At 40.4% G+C, this 18,481-nt stretch overlaps 1 protein-coding gene across 2 annotated transcripts in view; it reads left to right on the forward strand.

Moving 5' to 3' along the window:
* COL4A2 (collagen type IV alpha 2 chain) overlaps positions 1 to 18,481 on the forward strand; it is a 195,307-nt gene that overhangs the window by 42,071 nt on the left and 134,755 nt on the right. For both annotated transcript variants that reach the window (XM_054574392.1, XM_054574391.1), the window contains exon 4: positions 8,865 to 8,945. In XM_054574392.1, the coding sequence (XP_054430367.1) occupies positions 8,865 to 8,945 (81 nt within the window). The remainder of the gene's footprint in view (positions 1 to 8,864; positions 8,946 to 18,481) is intronic.

Genomic DNA, 18,481 nt, shown 5'->3' on the forward strand with positions numbered 1-18,481 from the left:
TTCCCAGTCTCCTGAGAACAGGCAGCAACTCAGACGTAACTGCAGTGGAACTAGTTGGTACTCAGTAAAAGTCCTTTGGAGTAGTTAATTTTCAGTGGGTGAACATTTTTGTCCATCTGTTTCACTGCCTCTAAATGTGGCGATTTCAGGACCATCTATTCTAGAGTGAACACATTTACTTTGGATGTCCTTGAAATGCTATTAAACAAAGGAAACTGAATTGGCCGAATTTCCCACCCACTTTATTGGGAAGAAGGGTTTTGTTCTGTGTGGAATGGCTGTGATCCGCATTTCCTCTGCCATATACTTTGTCTTGCTAATACTATGTTGGAATTATTTCCTTAATTTCTAAAGCTGCATGTGCGGAAATGGCTTATATTTCCTGTTTTGATAAACCAATACAATTTTACTGGGAACCTTGTTCTCAAGCTGGCTTTTTTCTTCATTGGCCCCTTTTTGGATTAAAAAGATAGTTCTAAAAACTCTTGCTTGACTGGACTTGTGACAAAGACTTGTATAGATTTTTTTTACCTTAAATATGAAAGAAGGTTTTTTTTGTTGTTTTTTTTTGCACCAAGAAATGTTTGTCTTGCCCTGGCTGGTGTGGCTCAGTGGACTGAGCGCCAGACTGTGAACCAAAGGGTCACCAGTTTGATTCCCAGTCAGGGCACATGCCTGGGTTGCAGGCCAGGTCCCCAGTAGTGTGTGTGGGAGAGGTAACCACACACTAATGTTTCTATCCCTCTCTTTCTCCCTCCCTTCCCCTCTGTCTAAAAATAAATTAATTAAATCTTTTTTAAAAAAAGGAAAGAAATGTTTGTCTTTTATGTTAGTTAGAATGGGTTATTCAATATCCCTCTGCATAGGAAGTTTGGGTTAGATGCTAGGGGCAATCCAATGGTAAAATATCTGTAAATTCCCTACAGAGACTTGCTCTTTTTGGCTGGAGGTATATTGGCTTTAAAAGGCTTTCTTGGACAAGAAGTTTCTTGGAACATGTGGAAGACAAAATATTCTTTGTTTTAGGACAAATGAGTTTTGTTCTTGCATGTTCATGTAGATTTGGTTAATACTCATTTCTTATGTGCAAGCTGAGAACAATGGCAAGCTTTTTTTTCATTTATATATATTACATCAACTTTAAGTGATATTTACATCTGCAGAAATCTGGGTACATGTCCATGGATTTGTCTTTTAATATACATGGATGGTTCACACTGGTAGTGATAGAAATAGCTAGTCTTAAAGAGCCTAAGTCTTTTATGTGTTTTGTTTTCTGGCATTCAACTTGCTATTTAAACCTATTTTTAAGTGTCCTAAATATGAGGACAAATCTGCCATTGGGAGTAGTGACAATGAGCAGTTTTCTCGGTGTTTCTAAACAGGGCCTACGGAGGAGCACCCCTTTCCACCAGGCAGTGGAGGAAATGGTCCCTAACGAAAGCAGCATGACACTCACTCCTCCTGGTGCCAATAGATTGCACAAATAGGAGGCAGAGCCAGCAACATGTGGGACCGGATGTTCCCTTAATCTTGCAGCTGCTACTATTGATCTCCGTTCTGACTCTTCACTGAATTCCATTTATAGATGGCAGAGCAAAGTCTCTGCTGTCAGCCAGAGAGCCAGTGGCTCAAGGCAAGAAATTCTCTACATGACGCTGATAGATTCTTGGTTCAGGAGGCTAGATAGAACTCAACTTTCCTTTTTTTTTTTTTTTTTAATTGTTGTTCAAGTACAGTTGTCTCCATTTTCCTACCACCACTTTCCCCCACCCACCCCCACTTCTCACCTTCAATCCTTCCCCCCTTTGGCTTTGTCCAAGGGTCCTTTATACATGCTCCTTGACGACCCTTCCCCTTCTCTTCCCCCGTAACCTGCCCCCCCCCCCAGTTATTGTCAGTTTGTTTTTTATTTCAATGTCACTAGTTATATTTTCTTGCTTGTTTGTTTTATTGATTAGGTTCCACTTATAAGTGAGATCACATGGTATTTGTCTTTCACCACCTGGCTTATTTCACTTAGCATCATGCTCTCCAGTTCCATCCATGCTGTCGTGAAGGGTCGTAGCTGCTGCGTAGTATTCCGTTGTGTAAATGTACCAGAGTTTTTTGATCCACTCATTTACTGATGAGCACTTAGGTTGCTTCCAGCACCTGGCTATTGTAAATTGTGCTGCTATGAACATTGGGCTGCATAGGTTCTTTTGAATTGGTGTTTTGGGATTTTTAGGGTATAATCCTAGCAGTAGAATTGCTGGGTCAAAAGGCAGTTCCATTTTTAGCTTCTTGAGGAAATTCCAAACTGTTTTCCACAGTGGCTGCACCAGTCTGCATTCCAACCAACAGTGGACTAGGGTTCCCTTTTCTGCACAACCTCACCAGCACCTATTGTTTGTAGATCTGTTTCTGATGGCCATTCTGACCGGTGTGAAGTGGTATCTCATTGTGGTTTTAATTTGCGTCTCTCTGATGGCTGTTAATGCTCAGCATCCTTTCATACGTCTCTGGGCCCTCTGTATGTCCTCCTTGGAGAAGTAACTGTTCAGTTCCTTTGCCCATTTTTTAATTGGATTGTTCGTCTTCCTGGTGTGGAGTCATGTGAGTTCTTTATATATTTTGGAGATCAAACCCTTGTCCGAGGTATCATTGGCAAACATATTTTCCCATACTATTGGTTCCCTTTTCATTTTGCTGATGTTTTCTTTAGCTGTGCAGGAACTTATAATTTTGATGAAGCCCCATGTGTTTATTCTTTCCTTTGTGTTCCTTGCTCTAGGGGACATATCAGTGAAAATATTGCTGCGTGGGATATCTGAGATGTTCCTGCCTATTATGTTCTCCTCTTGGACTTTGTGGTGTTGTGACTTACATTTAAGTCTTTTATCCATCTTCAGTTTATTTTTGTGTATGGTGTAAGTTGATGGTCAAGTTTCATTTTTTTGCATGTAGCTGTCCAGATCTTGCAACACCATTAGTTGTAGAGGCTATTTTTACTCCACTTTATGCTTCTGCACTCTTTGTCAAATATTAATTGACCATAGAAACAAGGGTTTATTTCTGGGCTCTCTATGCTGTTCCATTGATCTATGTATCTGTTCTTTTGCCAGTACCAGACTGTTTTGATAACAGTGGCCTTGTAATATAGTTTGATGTCAGGAATTGTGATCCCTCCTACTTTTTTCATCACTTCTGTGAGAAACGAAAGACTGACCAAGGAATCTAGATTGTGCATATCGGGTGATTTGGACATGTCTAGGATGAACTGAATGCCCATGCTAATAGATCTCCTTTTAAATCTTTCTAAATATGATAATTCCTAAATCCAGATAAGGCTCCAAAACAAAGGATTCCCATATAAAAAGCTAACCAAGAAATCTTTTGTTCAGAGCCGTACCGTACAAAGCTCTTGTTCCATGTTGTCCTAGAAACCATGTCAGTTGCATTCCATTTGAGTAAAATATGACCCAAAGTTTCTAGAAAATGTATCTTATGCCTTAACATGGCCAAATAGCTCTTAAGAGATCCAAGTTATTTCCAATTCCTAGACTTTCTAATAGCACAGCAGTCCTGGCTACCAACTCAGGGCAGAAAGAATTTTAAAAAGAATATTTTGAATAAGGGCAAGAGGACTAAAAATTTGGGGGCACTCTGATTAGAAGCTCAGCACCTGAGTCCTGGGTGCTCAGAGCTTCTCTAAACATGCCACAGGTGGCTGGGGTCAACGGGAGTCTGAGGGCCAACATTTATCTAGGACAGACATGGCTGAGTGCATTTTAGGCATGGAACACATTGAATCTGTAACGAATATTGCTTTTTATTCCACTAAAGGGGAGTCCTCAGTGGTTTGCAGTTTTCCCATTGTCTCTGAACAAAGTCTCTTCACAATGCCAGTCCATTAATCTAGTGCAGTGCTCCACAGACTTCAATGTGCTTACTTGGAAATCCTGTTAGAAAGGGGGAGCTAATCCAGTAAATCTGTAGTAAGGTCTGCAATCCTAACTAGTACCAAAGTGATGCTGATGTTGCCCCCACATGCCACACTAGGAGTCGAAATGGTCTAGATGAAGAACCACAGAATTTCAAGCATGGATTTGTTGATTAACTCTTTTATATTGTGTCTGAGCCCCTGCCTCTAATCAATCAACCTTCCTTCCCTCTCCCCTCCTTCCACTTCATTAGTGACACTACTTTCAGGCAAATATTCCTCAAACTCTTTGATCACCATACACTCTCTCTCTTTCTCATTTCTTTAGTGTCCACAGCTCTCTCCACTCCACTCTTTCCCTTGCCAGTATTAATTGTTGCAAAGATTACCCATTCTTCATCTCTTCCTGATGTAGCTCAGAGACATTCCTGTTCTCTTAAACTCATGTTTAAGCTACTTACTCCCCTACTTTCCAAAACTTATAATTCACTTTTATTGTTCAAAACCAATATCAGTTCCACAACACTTTTTGAGATGATGTCAAAAGCTTACAATGATATCAAAATTAACAACCCTTTCCCTGAGTCTGCAGTGCCTCTCCCCAACTTTCTTAATTCTTCTCCTTTTTCTGGAAGGAGCAGATGAATCCAGTGGGGCCTACTCTCTAGGCTGATGGGTGGCCAGATAGCTGCCAAGATGGGAACATTTGCAGGTCTCCAGTGACTGTTCATTTATTTGCAGAAGAAATTAATGATTAATCCCCCTAGTCAAACTCCTTCCACAGTGTCGAAGTTAGGTCCACAGTTTGAATTGGTCAAGAATCTTCATAGCAACTGAGATGCCTTCTGTTGGGCAAGGGAGGACTAAGGATGTCCCACACCTGTGGACTGTCTTTGTCCTGCATTATAAAGTGGCAGTGGATTGAAATTACATCCTGCGACAGGAATTGGGGGATCCAGCTATGTAGGGGCATCTTGAGGATTATAAGAAGAATTTAATTCAAATTCACTCCAATTTAAGATACTCCTGATTCCTTGATGATAATAATCCAGAGGTCTTGCTTTCCTAAGCATGGAGATGAGTGGTTCTTTGTATGTCCCCTTGGTAATAGCGGCAAGGGTCTCAGGTTAGACAACAGGAAGGTTATTCTTTGTGAGGTAGGTCTATAAGGAGAAGGAAGCACAGTGGAGCCCAAGAGAAAGAGCCCTGGCTAAGGTAGTCTGTTACCTGGCATGGTTTTAATGGCACTCACCATAATTTAAATTATGTAGGTTTCATTGTATGTTTACTTAATTATCTTGTCCACTTGTTTACATCACCTATTCCCTACATTATATCCACAGTCCAGCACAGTGCATCACCCAGAGTAAACATTCAATAAAGAATGAAAGAATGAATGAATGCATGAATTTGCAAGGTGGAAGGGTGGATAAGTTATTCTTAAGATCCCTTCCAGCTGTCACATTAGTTTGGAATTGGGGGAGTTAGGTGATCTCTCACTGGTGCAGCTGAAGAAAAATGTGCCCCTGAACACTCAGACCTAGGAAGCACATAGCACAGGCTTCTTTGTGGTCCCAAAGGCTGGATGGGAGAGTTTCTGGGTGAATATGAGGCCACCAGACATGTGCATGTTAGAGTCGAGCATTCCCCAGGGGATGGAAGACCTAACCAGATTTCATCGATCTTCAGCATTATTGGTCTTATTAGGCCATGAGCCCTTTTCTGTCCTGGGATGAAGGACCTCAAAACAAGGGGCAGAGTTTGGCCAGGTGAGGTTAATGGCTGGGACATGATCCATGACAATGGACACTCTTCACACCTTGAGCAGGGCCCATGGGAGCCTCTTGGCCCAGTGATCTGCAAGGGGCCTTGGAAGAGCAGGGTTTTTAGAATATTGCTCTACCCAGTGCTACCAATGGGAATTCAGACTTGAAGTAAGAAACTGTTAGAGGATTTAATTGATGTTTTTGAGAGAGCCTGAACCATACAGGTGAGAGCATCCTGGATACTCTGAATTTGAAGATCTCAACCAGGGCCAGCTTATCACCTTTGAGGATGGTGGGCAGACTCTTGAGGTCGATGCAGGGTGGAAGGGAATTAATTAGTCATCTTTATTAAGGAACTGACATGAAGGAGGATCATGCTTTGTCTTGTGAGTTTTGTTGAGTAATAAAAGCAAGGGTAGACTCAAGGTCTTGGAGCACTGGCGGTGGTTGGTGTGAGCTTTTAATATTCTTCTGTTTGGGAGTGGGGTGGGGGTTGGGATGTAGACATGGCACGCCACAGAGAAGTTCACATACGCCTCATCCAAAGGTCCTCAGAAGGGCATTCATGTCCTGAGACTTTGAGGTACCACCACAGAAATGCAGAAGCTCAGGTATGAGACTTGTTCAGTCTTTAAGAGATTTCTAGAACACATGCCCTTCCTTAATAAAGTAAAAATACTTCTGTTCATCCCAGAGATCTGACATTCCAGTATGTGGTACTTAGGGCTCTTGTCAATGTTGGAATTCATAAGAGTCCCTCTGTGGTATATGTAAGGTGCAGATGGGAAAAACACACACCGGACACTACATCACACATAGACATGTACACATGCACACATAAGTAACACATGTGTGGGGCTGGAATTCCATGACAGAATCACCTGTGGTTTGTACGGTGGAGGGCTACCTCTTTATGATGTATTCCTCACCTTCAGAGACATGGTATCTGAGCCACTGACACATAGTTGAAAAAGTGTTGAGACCAGGAGTTATCAGTCCTTCAAGTCTTAACTCCAGAAACAAAGAAGCACTCTTAAATTTTGAGCAGGCTATGAGGAACTCATTTCTATAAATAAACCCAATGCATAGCCTAAGCCTAGAATAGTCTGTTGGATCAATTTGAAACCATTAAAATCGTTTCAACAATTGATTTCTATATAGAGATTTGGCAAGTGGCTTTAAAATAAAAACTAAAAATATCATGTAAAACCTCAGATGGAGAATATGAGTTTATTCCTTGTGCACTAGATCGCTAAGTCCCTCTACCCTTTAAAAACAACTGGTAAATGAATTAGTGCATGAACCAGGGACACCTGCCAACATAACTGTTCATGTCACAGTCATATATAATACAAAGTGTTGATATGGCAGCCCATCTAGACTTCTCTTTTTGGTGCTAAGAGTGATCCATAAAACCAAAGCCTTAGCATGGAGCTGGATTTATAAAAATCAAATATTCTAAATGGTGGAATTTAATAATGAGCCCCACTGTAGAAAAACATTGAAGTCACAAAAAAATGGCAAGTTCCTAGAATTATATTTCTGAGAGCATAAAAAGATTCTATATATGTTTTATTCTTACACTGTGGAACTCAAGTTGTTTCATTACCTCACTCAGGCCAAAAAGATAACCAAAAGGAGACTTCAAAGACATTCCAGGTGTTGGTTTCTTTACAGGATTTGATATTTTCAGACTTTTTTTTTTAATTCTTTAGAGTAGCAACTGATACTAGATTAGGTAAAGAATTATAACAAAAAAAAAAAAGTGAAACTTTCACATGAGATCTCTACAAAAAGAACATTGAGTGGCTGTTGAGGTCTAAGGAAAACTCTGGCCAGATGGTTTTGAGTCCGAGTGGACCTGTGTGCCCATCCAAGGTTGCCCATTCAGGAAGGCCATGCCAATGGGAGTTACAGAGGTGGCCAGGTAGAACATCTGCATTTCCACGTGAACCTTCAGTGCCATGCCAGGAACGAGGAGGATGCTAGCATGAAAAGCAGACAGGAAAACTTGCAGAGAGTTCCCACGTTACCATTCTGTTTAGCCATTGAGACTTAACTCAGAAGAGAATGGGAAGGATTGGCTGATCAGAGGAGAGAGAAGAGGGCCAATCTGATTTCCTGCTCAAAACGTTTAATACTGTGAACCCCGTCTGAAAGGAAGAGTTCAGACATAGTCCAATCTCCAAGTCCATGTTTTACCTGAAAAACCTAGATCGAGGGCAAGAAACACCCCTATTTCTGGTTGGAATTGTCCAACCAGAGAACTCCCTCAGGCTCTCCACTAAACTCATTAAAGAATTATATCTCAGTGTATGATAAAAAGTTCTATTTTGCCACCCCAACCTGACTAAATAAATACTTGCCCCTGCACCCTCCTCCTAGTGTACATGAGCATTGCTTGCAGGGTGAAGGGAAGGAAGAGGGCTTTCCTCTGCAGGGGAATCACCATGGGTGTCACGGTACCTACACAATGGAGGTGAGGGCTTGTCATCCTATCAGGTGTATTTGCAAGTTCCACCTCCTCATTAGAACCCCCTTCCTTTCATCCCCCAGGATCTGTGTTGTGGGATAGGGCCCAGAGTGGCCCTGCCCTAATTAACTTAACCTTGAACATCTCCTCCTCCAGAATGCATCCTCCACATTTCCATGCAGAATGAAGGGCGCTTTCTATGTGCCTGGAGTTTCTTTTTTATAGTAAAGCTCTTAACAAAAGTGTCCATGTGGGTTTACCTCACACAGAATCCTTGTGACTCAGGGAATGTTCCCCTTGACTTTCCACACCCAGGATCTCTCTTGGCATCTGGTACTTAGTAGGCACTATTGGCCATGATATGGACACCACCAAGAGTGGCCCTAATGTAAACTATAACTTTGGATAATACTGCCATGCGATTGTAGGTTCATAGATTTTTTTAACCAATGTCCCACTCTGTGGCAGGAATGTTGATAATGGGGAAAACTGTGCATGTGGGAGCCGGGGGTTGTATGGGAAATCTCTGTACCTTATGCTGTGGACCTAAAACTGCTCTAAAAATTGAAGTCTATTTGTTTTGAATCAATAGATAATTGTTAAGAGTTGGAAATACTCTCAACAGATAGCATTATGATACATATTGTAGTTGACAGTACTTTCAATAACTTTTTCTTTGCTTTGTGTTTTCTTTTTGCAGGGTGTGAAGAAGTTTGATGTGCCCTGTGGAGGGCGAGACTGCAGTGGGGGCTGCCAGTGCTACCCTGAGAAAGGAGGGCGGGTAAGTCATCGCATCGCAATAAACATTACGTTCCTTATACTCCCGTTGTACATGAAAGTGCCTGAAATTGCCTGATCAAGTCAATTGCACTTGCCTAAGAAATATAATACCGGTATGTTCTTCTCTACTGGAACAAATAATGATATAGTGCAAAATTGAATCAATTTTTACTACTTTCTTAATAAATTGAGAATAATGCTAACTTTCTTAAACATCTTTTCTCTTACTCGTTGTTAGGACTATGTATGTCTAGATATGTATATATAATGCAACTGTGTTTTATACTTGTTATCTTATACATAAATATATATTTTATAAAAATACTATATAGAGAAAACATACTTGTACTCATACTGCAATATAGATATTCAGTCTAAAGGGCATCAGCCTCATACCACTTAGAATCATTCTAATTTTTTAAATAATTCTACTCATTTTCTGAATGCCCTTTATGTAGCCCATTTCATAGATAACAGAAAAAAAGTCACCCCAAATTATTTTAAGACCTGGTAGAATTTGAACTGTTACTGGGTTTAATATGTTCAATCAAAGTGACCTCATTCATTCTGTTTCCATTAAAGCTGATGTTTGAGTCTTGGCATTACTGATTTTTTAAAAAGATACTGCCTGTACAGGATTTAGCACAAATAACTCCCCTTTTTTATTACAAAATCTTTTATTACAAAATCATAAGCATGTAATTCTGTAACATAACAATATCACACTCAAGCACACTATATGACATTTTAGGGGAAATGTTCAAATTAAAACTATAAATTATTACACCCATATTATTACTCTACCAACTACTCGGGTACCGATTGGTATTCTACCAATTACTCAAGTGGGCCTTACTTCTGCCAGACCCTCTATATATGTTTAAGCCCATGTTGTGTGTGGCAGTGTGAGCAGCAGTATTTGGTTTTATGACAGAGTCTTTTGCGTCTTTGTGCTTTGGAATCATGCATTTTTCTCTAGGACCCATGCATATCCAATGCCAGGTTGTTCGAGACAATTGGGAATTCTTGCCTGCATTGCCCTGTCTTTGGAAACAGAAATTATTCCAGTCCTTAGGTGTTCCAAATGAGTTTCACCAATATGAATCCTGAAATCAGTTTCTAACGTAGCTATTCCCCATTTCCACCCACCAGGAGGAAGGACCATGTTGTTGGAGCCTCAGCTCCATGGCTGGGTGTTATATTATATGTCCTTTCCTACCTGAGCCCCCTCCAAAAATCAAATAAGTCAACGGTCCCCACCCTTTTTGGCATCAGGGACCGGTTTCGTGGAAGACAGTTTTTTCATGGACCAGAGGTGGGGGGTGGGGGGCAGTAGGCAGAGCTCAGGCAGTAATGTGAGTGAAGCTTCCCTCCTTTGCCAGCTGCTCACCTTCTGCTGTGCAGCTAGGTTCCTGACAGCCCGTGGACCAGTACTGGTCCATGACCCCGAGGTTGGGGACCCCTGAAATAAGTAACACTTGTAATAGGGAACCCCTTTATAAATGTGGTAGTTGTATTTAACAACAAGCGACTAATCATTTTTTAATACCAAAGGTTACAGTTGAGGAGCTTCTCGCCACTAGATCAAAGCTTCCGTCTCTATATGTCGCGTTCCTCATGAGTTGCAGTCCTCAAAACAGATTGTTGTCAACTTACTAATGGGTTCCTCTGTTTAGGAGTGGGGACTTTACACTTTAGGACTTCCTGACTGAAGATCATTTTATCAGCATTTAACAAGGATATGTATTTTTTAAATATATGGAAGCCAATTCATGAGATTTAAAATGCCCCTGGAGTCCTTTGTTATAAGTTTTCCCAGCAATGCTTCTGGAGCAGTGATAAAAATGTCTGACTGCAGAGCTCTCCCCTCTGTAAGCACTTGCTAGCCTTATATGGGCACAGGGAAGATAAATGAGTAGTATACAACATCTGTGAGACTCGCTCGTTTGTGTGGGAGGGAGTTTGACTAGAGGGACTCTACATTCTTCTCCATGTGATCAGCCAAACAGGACCCAAACTGAGGAGAAGGTTACTGGGTCTGCTCTTTTCACTTTGTACAAGTATTTATTTAATCTAGAACCAATATATTAACATTTCTCATGATGCTCTTATAAGAGTTTTGTTCTTCAATAGAGCTAGCTTATCCTGATTATTTCGATAGGTAATACCATCTACAAAGCAATATACTCTTATAAAATGCCAAAGGTCTTTTCAAAGAGGTTATTAAAAGGCAGATTTATAAGGGTCCCTAGGCCTCTCTAATTTAGTAAGTTTACAGTATAGGCATTGAAACCTTTTTATTTCCCATTCTCCCTAATTAAGAAAATACCTTGAATCTGTTCCTATATATTGACAAGTGAAGTAGAAACATGACACCTTCTGGTTAACTTCATTAATGTGCATACTCCACAACCCAGCGTGGGCTTGACTTGCCTCTCTTCAGACAGGTTACTATGCTGATTGAATTAAGTTGAGATTTGGCGATTGTCTGAGTAGTTTGTTTAAGAGACAGAGCCAAAGATACCCTGCTGTGGGGCCTGGCCTGCAGGGCCCGCTGTCTGTAGTGTTCAGATGGCTCTTCTCTTCACACTGCGTAATGGTTCACCCTATCATTAGTGCTGGACCGAGACTCACACTGCAACTGGATCATACAGATCCAGGTTGGTTTGTTTTAACAGCCAGTATCCAAGGCTGCCCAATTGATTCAAGTGTGCTATTGAATATTAATCAGTAAGATGGTAGAAATGACTTAACGGTAAAAGGTAAGGAGAAAACCTACTGAGGACAGATAAATGATGCCATTTACCATTTTCTGTGGGGTAAGCCTAGTATATTACTGAAGATATATATTGTTAGGACAATTACATGTACTTCATTAAATCATTTATTAAGATGCAGTGTCAATTTCAGTTCTATAAATATGGCATATGTATTCTAAATATTTGGTGATTAACAAATTAACCTAAATGTGTTCCTATAGAAAACAAGACTATTTCCACCCTACTTGTGGCTTGATAGTATATTTTTTAAGTAATGGAATGCTTAAAAATAGCAGTTGGATGGATTTTGCTGTTCAGGGAGCTGTGTTCAAAGTTTGTTCTTTCCCACAGCTTCCCCTGGGGTCCCTTGCTATATATCTTCCCCACGGTGCTACTGTAGTGGTGATGACAATGCCTGGCTGCAGAACCCTCCACTCCCCAAGCAGTTGGCTAACTCAGCCTTATATGGGCATGGGGTAGAGTTCATTTGTTCCTCGCCATGGTCACAGCCAACATCAGAAACTGTATGTTACTGGATAACTTTTGGACTGTAAGCAAAAATTACAAATGTACTATGGATTCTAATTCCAAATGAATTCTCATGTTACTGAATGAATAAGCTCTGTGTAAAATGTATCGTGCCTGATTCTCCACCCTTGAGGAAGTTGGCAGTGGATTGTCGCAGAGAGAATAGTTTCTCACAGGCAGAACTACACACAGCCCCATGGATAATTCCAGTAAGCCAGTAGCTGGAGTATGGAGGAGCGAGAACTGTGGCCCAGCTGCCTATGCGCTCCCTGGTCAGAACAAGATGATCCAGCCTAGGTCCTCTAGTTCACACAGGAGGGTAGGTTCAAACATTGACATCAGAGGTAAATGACTTATTCTAGTCTGGGTCCAGAACACAACTCAAGTTTTTGGACTTTCTGATGAGTTCTTTTTCCAATACATTACTCTTTTGTCTCTATACTCCTCTTGCCAGATGTTAACCTGTATGAAGGGGATTCTCCAGGGTGGTGGGAAGGGAGACAGACAGAGAGGAAAAGAGTTTTGTCTCTCTATACTCAAGAGTTATGAATCCCTAGCCAATTCTGTAACCATCTTTTCAGTTGTTTAATGAATTTAAAAAATATAACTTTAAGAAATGATTTAAGACTTTGTTGTTGTTGGAGGGTCTGTCATTCAGATAATCTCTATGAAGTATATTGGAGTATTTAAAAATTATGAGCCCTAATTCACTGATACTTCACAGGGTGATATGCACAAAGCAAGTCAACAAACTAACTTCTCAGACTTTATCCACCAGTCTGTAAATGTCATACAGTCATCAATACCAGATGGAAGGTGGTTTAATGGAAAGCATCAGACTAAAAGTCTGTTATAGAATTTCTACTGAAGCAGAATGACTGCCACCATATGGTATAAAGATTAATAGTATAGACAGCAGAGAGAGCAAGTGAAGCACTGGTTAGACAAAGTCTTTGCCTTTGCACATTAAGTCATGTAAAAAGTTGTGAAATTCTCGGATATGTCCAACTGAGGTCAACTTTAATTCATTATTTCAATTACTTAGGCAGGTTCCTGTTCCCCCAACCCTTTGGGCTTTGACTAAATTCAGATCAGATAGTTTCAACTTTTTCATGACATCAGCCTTTACAGTGAGTGCACCTGTTTTACTAGGCAATCAGGTATTTCAAAAATTGGTAAATACAAAGCCAGATTATTTAGTCCAAAATGCTGGGAATTATTGAGATGGTTCAGTAGCCCTGTCAGCTGCAGTGGGAAAAAGAGAAACCACACTTTGACTGACTCCCAGAGTTCTGTCATTAGGCCTTGAGTGAGTTCATTGGCATCTTCCCCATCCCTCAGCAGTCATCCATCCACATTCACCCTCATGGACTTGACAACACGAGCCACAAACTGGAGACCAAACTCCCAGAAGGTTGCGATTGATAAACTCACTCACTTAAGCAATGATAACTGCTTGGAACAAGTTATCTTTAGCTATTGCATGAGTTTCCCACAGTCTGTGGGTCCCTAGACTCTGTGTAAGGTATGAGTGAATAATTTTTAACCTCACAAAATTTCTTAAATTCAACAACATAAATTAAGGTGAAAGAAACTGGAGAGAAACTGAGTGAAAGGGGAAGCAAAGGGAGGAGTAAGCAGAAAGCCCTTGGAGGTATGTAAAGGCAGATGAATGAGAACCCAAGAAAATTCATTGTCTGTGGCACTCCCTGTCAGCTCAGATAGGCAGCAACCAAGAGATGAAAGGAGCAGATCCCTAGCCTCAGGGAAAGGACTAGGGGGCCCTAGAGCAGCTGTGAACCACAAGTGATGGGCAAGATCTCTCTAAGCTAAGATGTAGTCTTCCTAATAATAGTATCCTCTATCATGTATTGCTAATCATAAACGTTACCCTTTAAATGTGTATAACTAAGATTTCAAAATTAAACTGAATTTTTTTTGAAATGGCTCAATATAAATCTGAAATCTGGCAGACCATTGTGGTGCTATGGAGAGATATTCAGTTCAGAATGTATATACTGTATGCAGTCTATAATTCCCATAGGTTTCCATCAGCAATGTGGCTGTCTATCTTAGTTATTTGAAGGTACTTGCAAGTGTTCAATAAAAACACAGTGCTGCTATGGCAGACCTCTTTTCAAATCCACTGCTTTTTTACAAGCAAACACTTTTTAATGGTATGCTCAGGATACTAAACGGAAGTCATTTCCAATATTTAATGCACTATCACAGCCCAGAAAAGGCAAAGAATTATTCAGAAACAGCAGAAACACTGCCTGGCTTCTGGGTTTTTATAACCCTTGTCTACACGTAGCTCTCGACTCCTTTCAAAATCATGTGGTTATTTTTAGTGTGCCTTGGGAACAACAGTGGTTCTGGCATATCCAATGCCACAGTTGCTGAAGCAACTCTATCACTTGGATATTTTCTACAGGAAAATATAGTATTTCAGCAGGTTTAAACATGCCCACCTAACTTGTACGTTACATATAGTGATGTGTGAAGTGGTATTTTCTTTTATGTCTGCCATCATAGGAAGAACCCAGCCTCCTTTTGGCAATGGAATTTCATATTTCTGCAGCACTCAACTATGTATTTTTTATCATCTATTTGCAAGGCACTTGTCTAAATGAAGAGTGGGACGCATGCCCTGAACAGCAAAGACCCTGAGATAAGGGTGTGCCTGTTGTGTTTAAGGGACAGTGAGGAAGCCAAGGTGACTCCAGCAGGGCCAGGAAATAGAGACTTGTGGAAGTTGAGGTTCAAGAGAGAAGGTGGGCACAGCATGAATACTCTGTAAGAGTCATGGAGACCATTTGACTGAGTGAGGCGAAAAGCCATTCAGGAGACTTCTTTAGAAAAGTTATGTGATTTTTAACTGAAGGCACAGAGATCTCTATGCGGGGAATATGTGAGGTTCATATTTTGATGATTCATTCACTTGGGGTCTAGTTCTAGTCAAAGAAAATGCCATGAGACTTGGCCCCTAGCACAGACTAAGTAATTGGCCACTAGAATTTAAAAACAAATTTATTCATTCAACAGATATTGATTGCACATTTCTCATGAGGTAGGCCCTGTCTAGGCTCATGGAATATAGAAGTAAGCAAAGGAGTCAATATCTCTCCTAATCTTTTGGAGCTGATATTGTAGTGCTATGCTCTTCAAAAGGATTTTCTGCAAAGTTGGAAATGTTTTTTATCTACAAGGAGGCACCCCAAAAAACTAGAATTTATTTTTTAAAACTTGTGTATTTTTTTCACCACTAAAATAATTTACTTTTGAAAAGTTTATCACAACATATGACCATACGACTGGGCCTTTCCAGGACGTTGGTGGGAGCGCATGCAGGTGAGGAGTTCCCTTAGTCAGCTAAAATGCTATCCGTACACATACACGTGTGCATATATGTACACACGTGTGTGCACACATGCATATGTAGTGTAGGACCGTAGTTCTCTGCTAAATCTCACAGATAAAACCTATTTCCATGTCTGTAAAAAGGGGGAAATAGTATGTTGTTGGGAGAATTAAGCAAAACAATGTTGTTAGTGTATTTATTCCAACATGTTTAAACTTCAGCCACCTTCCAAGTGCTCTCCATTTGATACAATATACCTATCAAGATGTTTTTTCCACTGCTCAAAACAGCTTTTGAACTTGTCGATTTTGATGTCTTTTAGTGTTTCTGCCATTTTTTGTTGCACTTCTTCCACATTTAGGGAAACAAAAAAATGTCTCTGGGACAAGATCTGGTGAATAGGGAGCTTGGGGAGTAGGAGTCATGCTGTTTTTTGGTCAAAAACTGCTGAATACTCAGTGCGATGTGGGCAAGTGTCCTTATAAATCACCCATCATGAAATAGGCAAATACGTTGAAAGAGTCTTCCAAAAAAATTCTCTAAAGCTGACCTCAGCCTCTCACAAAAACACCAGCTGATACACTGATACAGATGTGTTCCTAGAACACCCACCTAGTGGTGGAAGCCTGTTCTACAAGGGGCCTGCCCTCCAGAAGGTAATTTGGTTTTTTGGGGGGGTCTCCCCTCATATGTTCTTCACCATGGCTATTTGAGCATTTGAAGTGCGGCTAGAGAAATGGACAAACTGAATTTTAAATTTTATTTACTTTTAGTTAATTTAAATTCAAATTAGCTCCATGTGGACAGTGGCTATCATATTGAAGATCACCATTCTAGAGAATGTGGAAGTAGGCAGTGGAAAAAAGAGATAAAAACTTACAGTGAAGATGTAAGAATATTCTGGGTATTACATCCTAGACAAAATAAAACAATAAGAAGTCAGAGTTTTGTGAAAAGTGAACCAAGATTTGTAACCTGCTGGGCTTATACATTTACAAAAAGGATGTTACCTCAAAAATATGTAGATCCACAAGTGCAGCTCATTTGAAATGGTATAGGTGCAGAATATGTCAATAAGCCAGACAGGAAAATTTTCTTAACTGATTGATCACATCCTCCACCTTACTGCATGGCCTCTTAGGGAAATTGTTTTTTCTGTGTTTCCAACTTGAGCTCTGATCAAGGTGCTTGCATCCTGAAAACTCCTGTCTGGTTTCTTCGGTGCAGGAGACCTTCGGTAATCCAATCCACACTTCGGAATGTAACGTCACTCTTGCTTTCTTTCCTGCAAGATTAAGTAAGCATTTTCTTAAAGTTGAAATTCTAATAAACTGTTGTAGAAATGAATTAATTGTACAGCTGGGGAAGGTAATGACAGTTATAAATACTTTTTTTAATAGTATTTATTTTTAGAGAGAGGGAGAGAGAAGGAGAAAGAGAGGAAGAGAAAAATCAATGTGTGAGATATATAGATCAGTTGCCTCTCACACACCCCAGACTGAGGACCTGGCCTGCAACTCGGACATGTGCCCTGACTGGGAATAGAACTGGTGACCTTTCAGTTCACAGCTGGCACTCGATCCACTGAGCCACACCAGCCAAGGCAAAATACTTAATTTCAAAAGAACCATTACAACATTCCCCAGATTTGATGGAAAGAGGGTCAATTCAGCATGCACATAAAAGGGTGAAATTTTACCACTACCTCACTGAATTAATTCAAAGAGCATCATTAGAGACAAAATCAGTGATTAGGGAAAAAAGTGATTCCCGTGATCATGGAAATTATCATTTCCTTTTTCTGGAGCATGACAGACTTTACCCTGGATTCTGTTGTTTCCTACCAGCAAAATACATTGTTAAATAACACGAATCACAGAAATTGCCCATGACACGGCAGTGTAGCAATATTTAATAGATAAGTAGTTAGCAGAGAACACATTTACACTAGGTACAGTTCAGTGATTAATAACAAGCATCGGCACATTGATGTCTTCATACCTGAGTGGAGAGGAAGAATTTTCAATGTTTTCATGTTTTGTTTATTCATTTCTTCCTCCTCTGATGGACACTAGACACACAATAGACCAAAAAATTGCTTGACAGCCTTTGTCATATTCTTTCATAACGAAAAAAAGTTATAATGCACTCTTGATTCCAGGTGTTGCTAATGGAAGATAATTGCCTCAGTGCCTCAACCACCACAAATCTTTAGTGAGGTTTCTATTACCTGAAAATGCAGGGGAAGCCTGCTGTCTAACTTCTGGGAAAACCACACACCCATATCCATACATTCTCTTCTGAATATACATCCAAACAAACCATAGAGTAAAAGTTTTCAGAGCTCAGGCAAAAGGGGAACAGACTTGAGAAAGAAAAATTAACACTTTTTAAAGTTTAGGCAGGTCCCTGTTCCCCTAGCCATAAACTGTGATCGGATGTTTTTTTTGTTTTGTTTTGTTTTGTTTTTTTGAAAAACAGAAGGGAAAACAGGAACGTTAGTGGCAGTGTGACTTTTGCAGAAACACAAAAATGACCCCATGAAGCAGCCCAACTGGTCAGAGCAGATGGAGAAGGAAGAGCACCCATGAGCTTCCCATCAATTTTGTGTGGCGGCCTCAACAAGCAAAACTTCAGAGAGACAGACTGTCCACACCAGCCACTGTCGCTAAGAATGGTGGATTCTTAACTGGGTTCTGGTCTGAAGTTGACAGTTCTGGGAAAATGGCCGTTCATGGCTTCAAGGAAAATATAACCAGGATAATGATGATAATAACTATTCACTGTCTTGATTGAAAACACCACAACACTCCAACAGACTGTTTAAACTCGGCTAAGAGAAATTGATATTACTACTGTTCTTCAAAACCAAACTAAAGCTCTTCTTTT

The sequence above is a fragment of the Pteronotus mesoamericanus genome, unplaced genomic scaffold, assembly GCF_021234165.1.
Source record: "Pteronotus mesoamericanus isolate MK-2021 breed Mesoamerican mustached bat unplaced genomic scaffold, CSHL_Meso_final contig_26, whole genome shotgun sequence".
Taxonomy (NCBI): domain Eukaryota; kingdom Metazoa; phylum Chordata; class Mammalia; order Chiroptera; family Mormoopidae; genus Pteronotus; species Pteronotus mesoamericanus.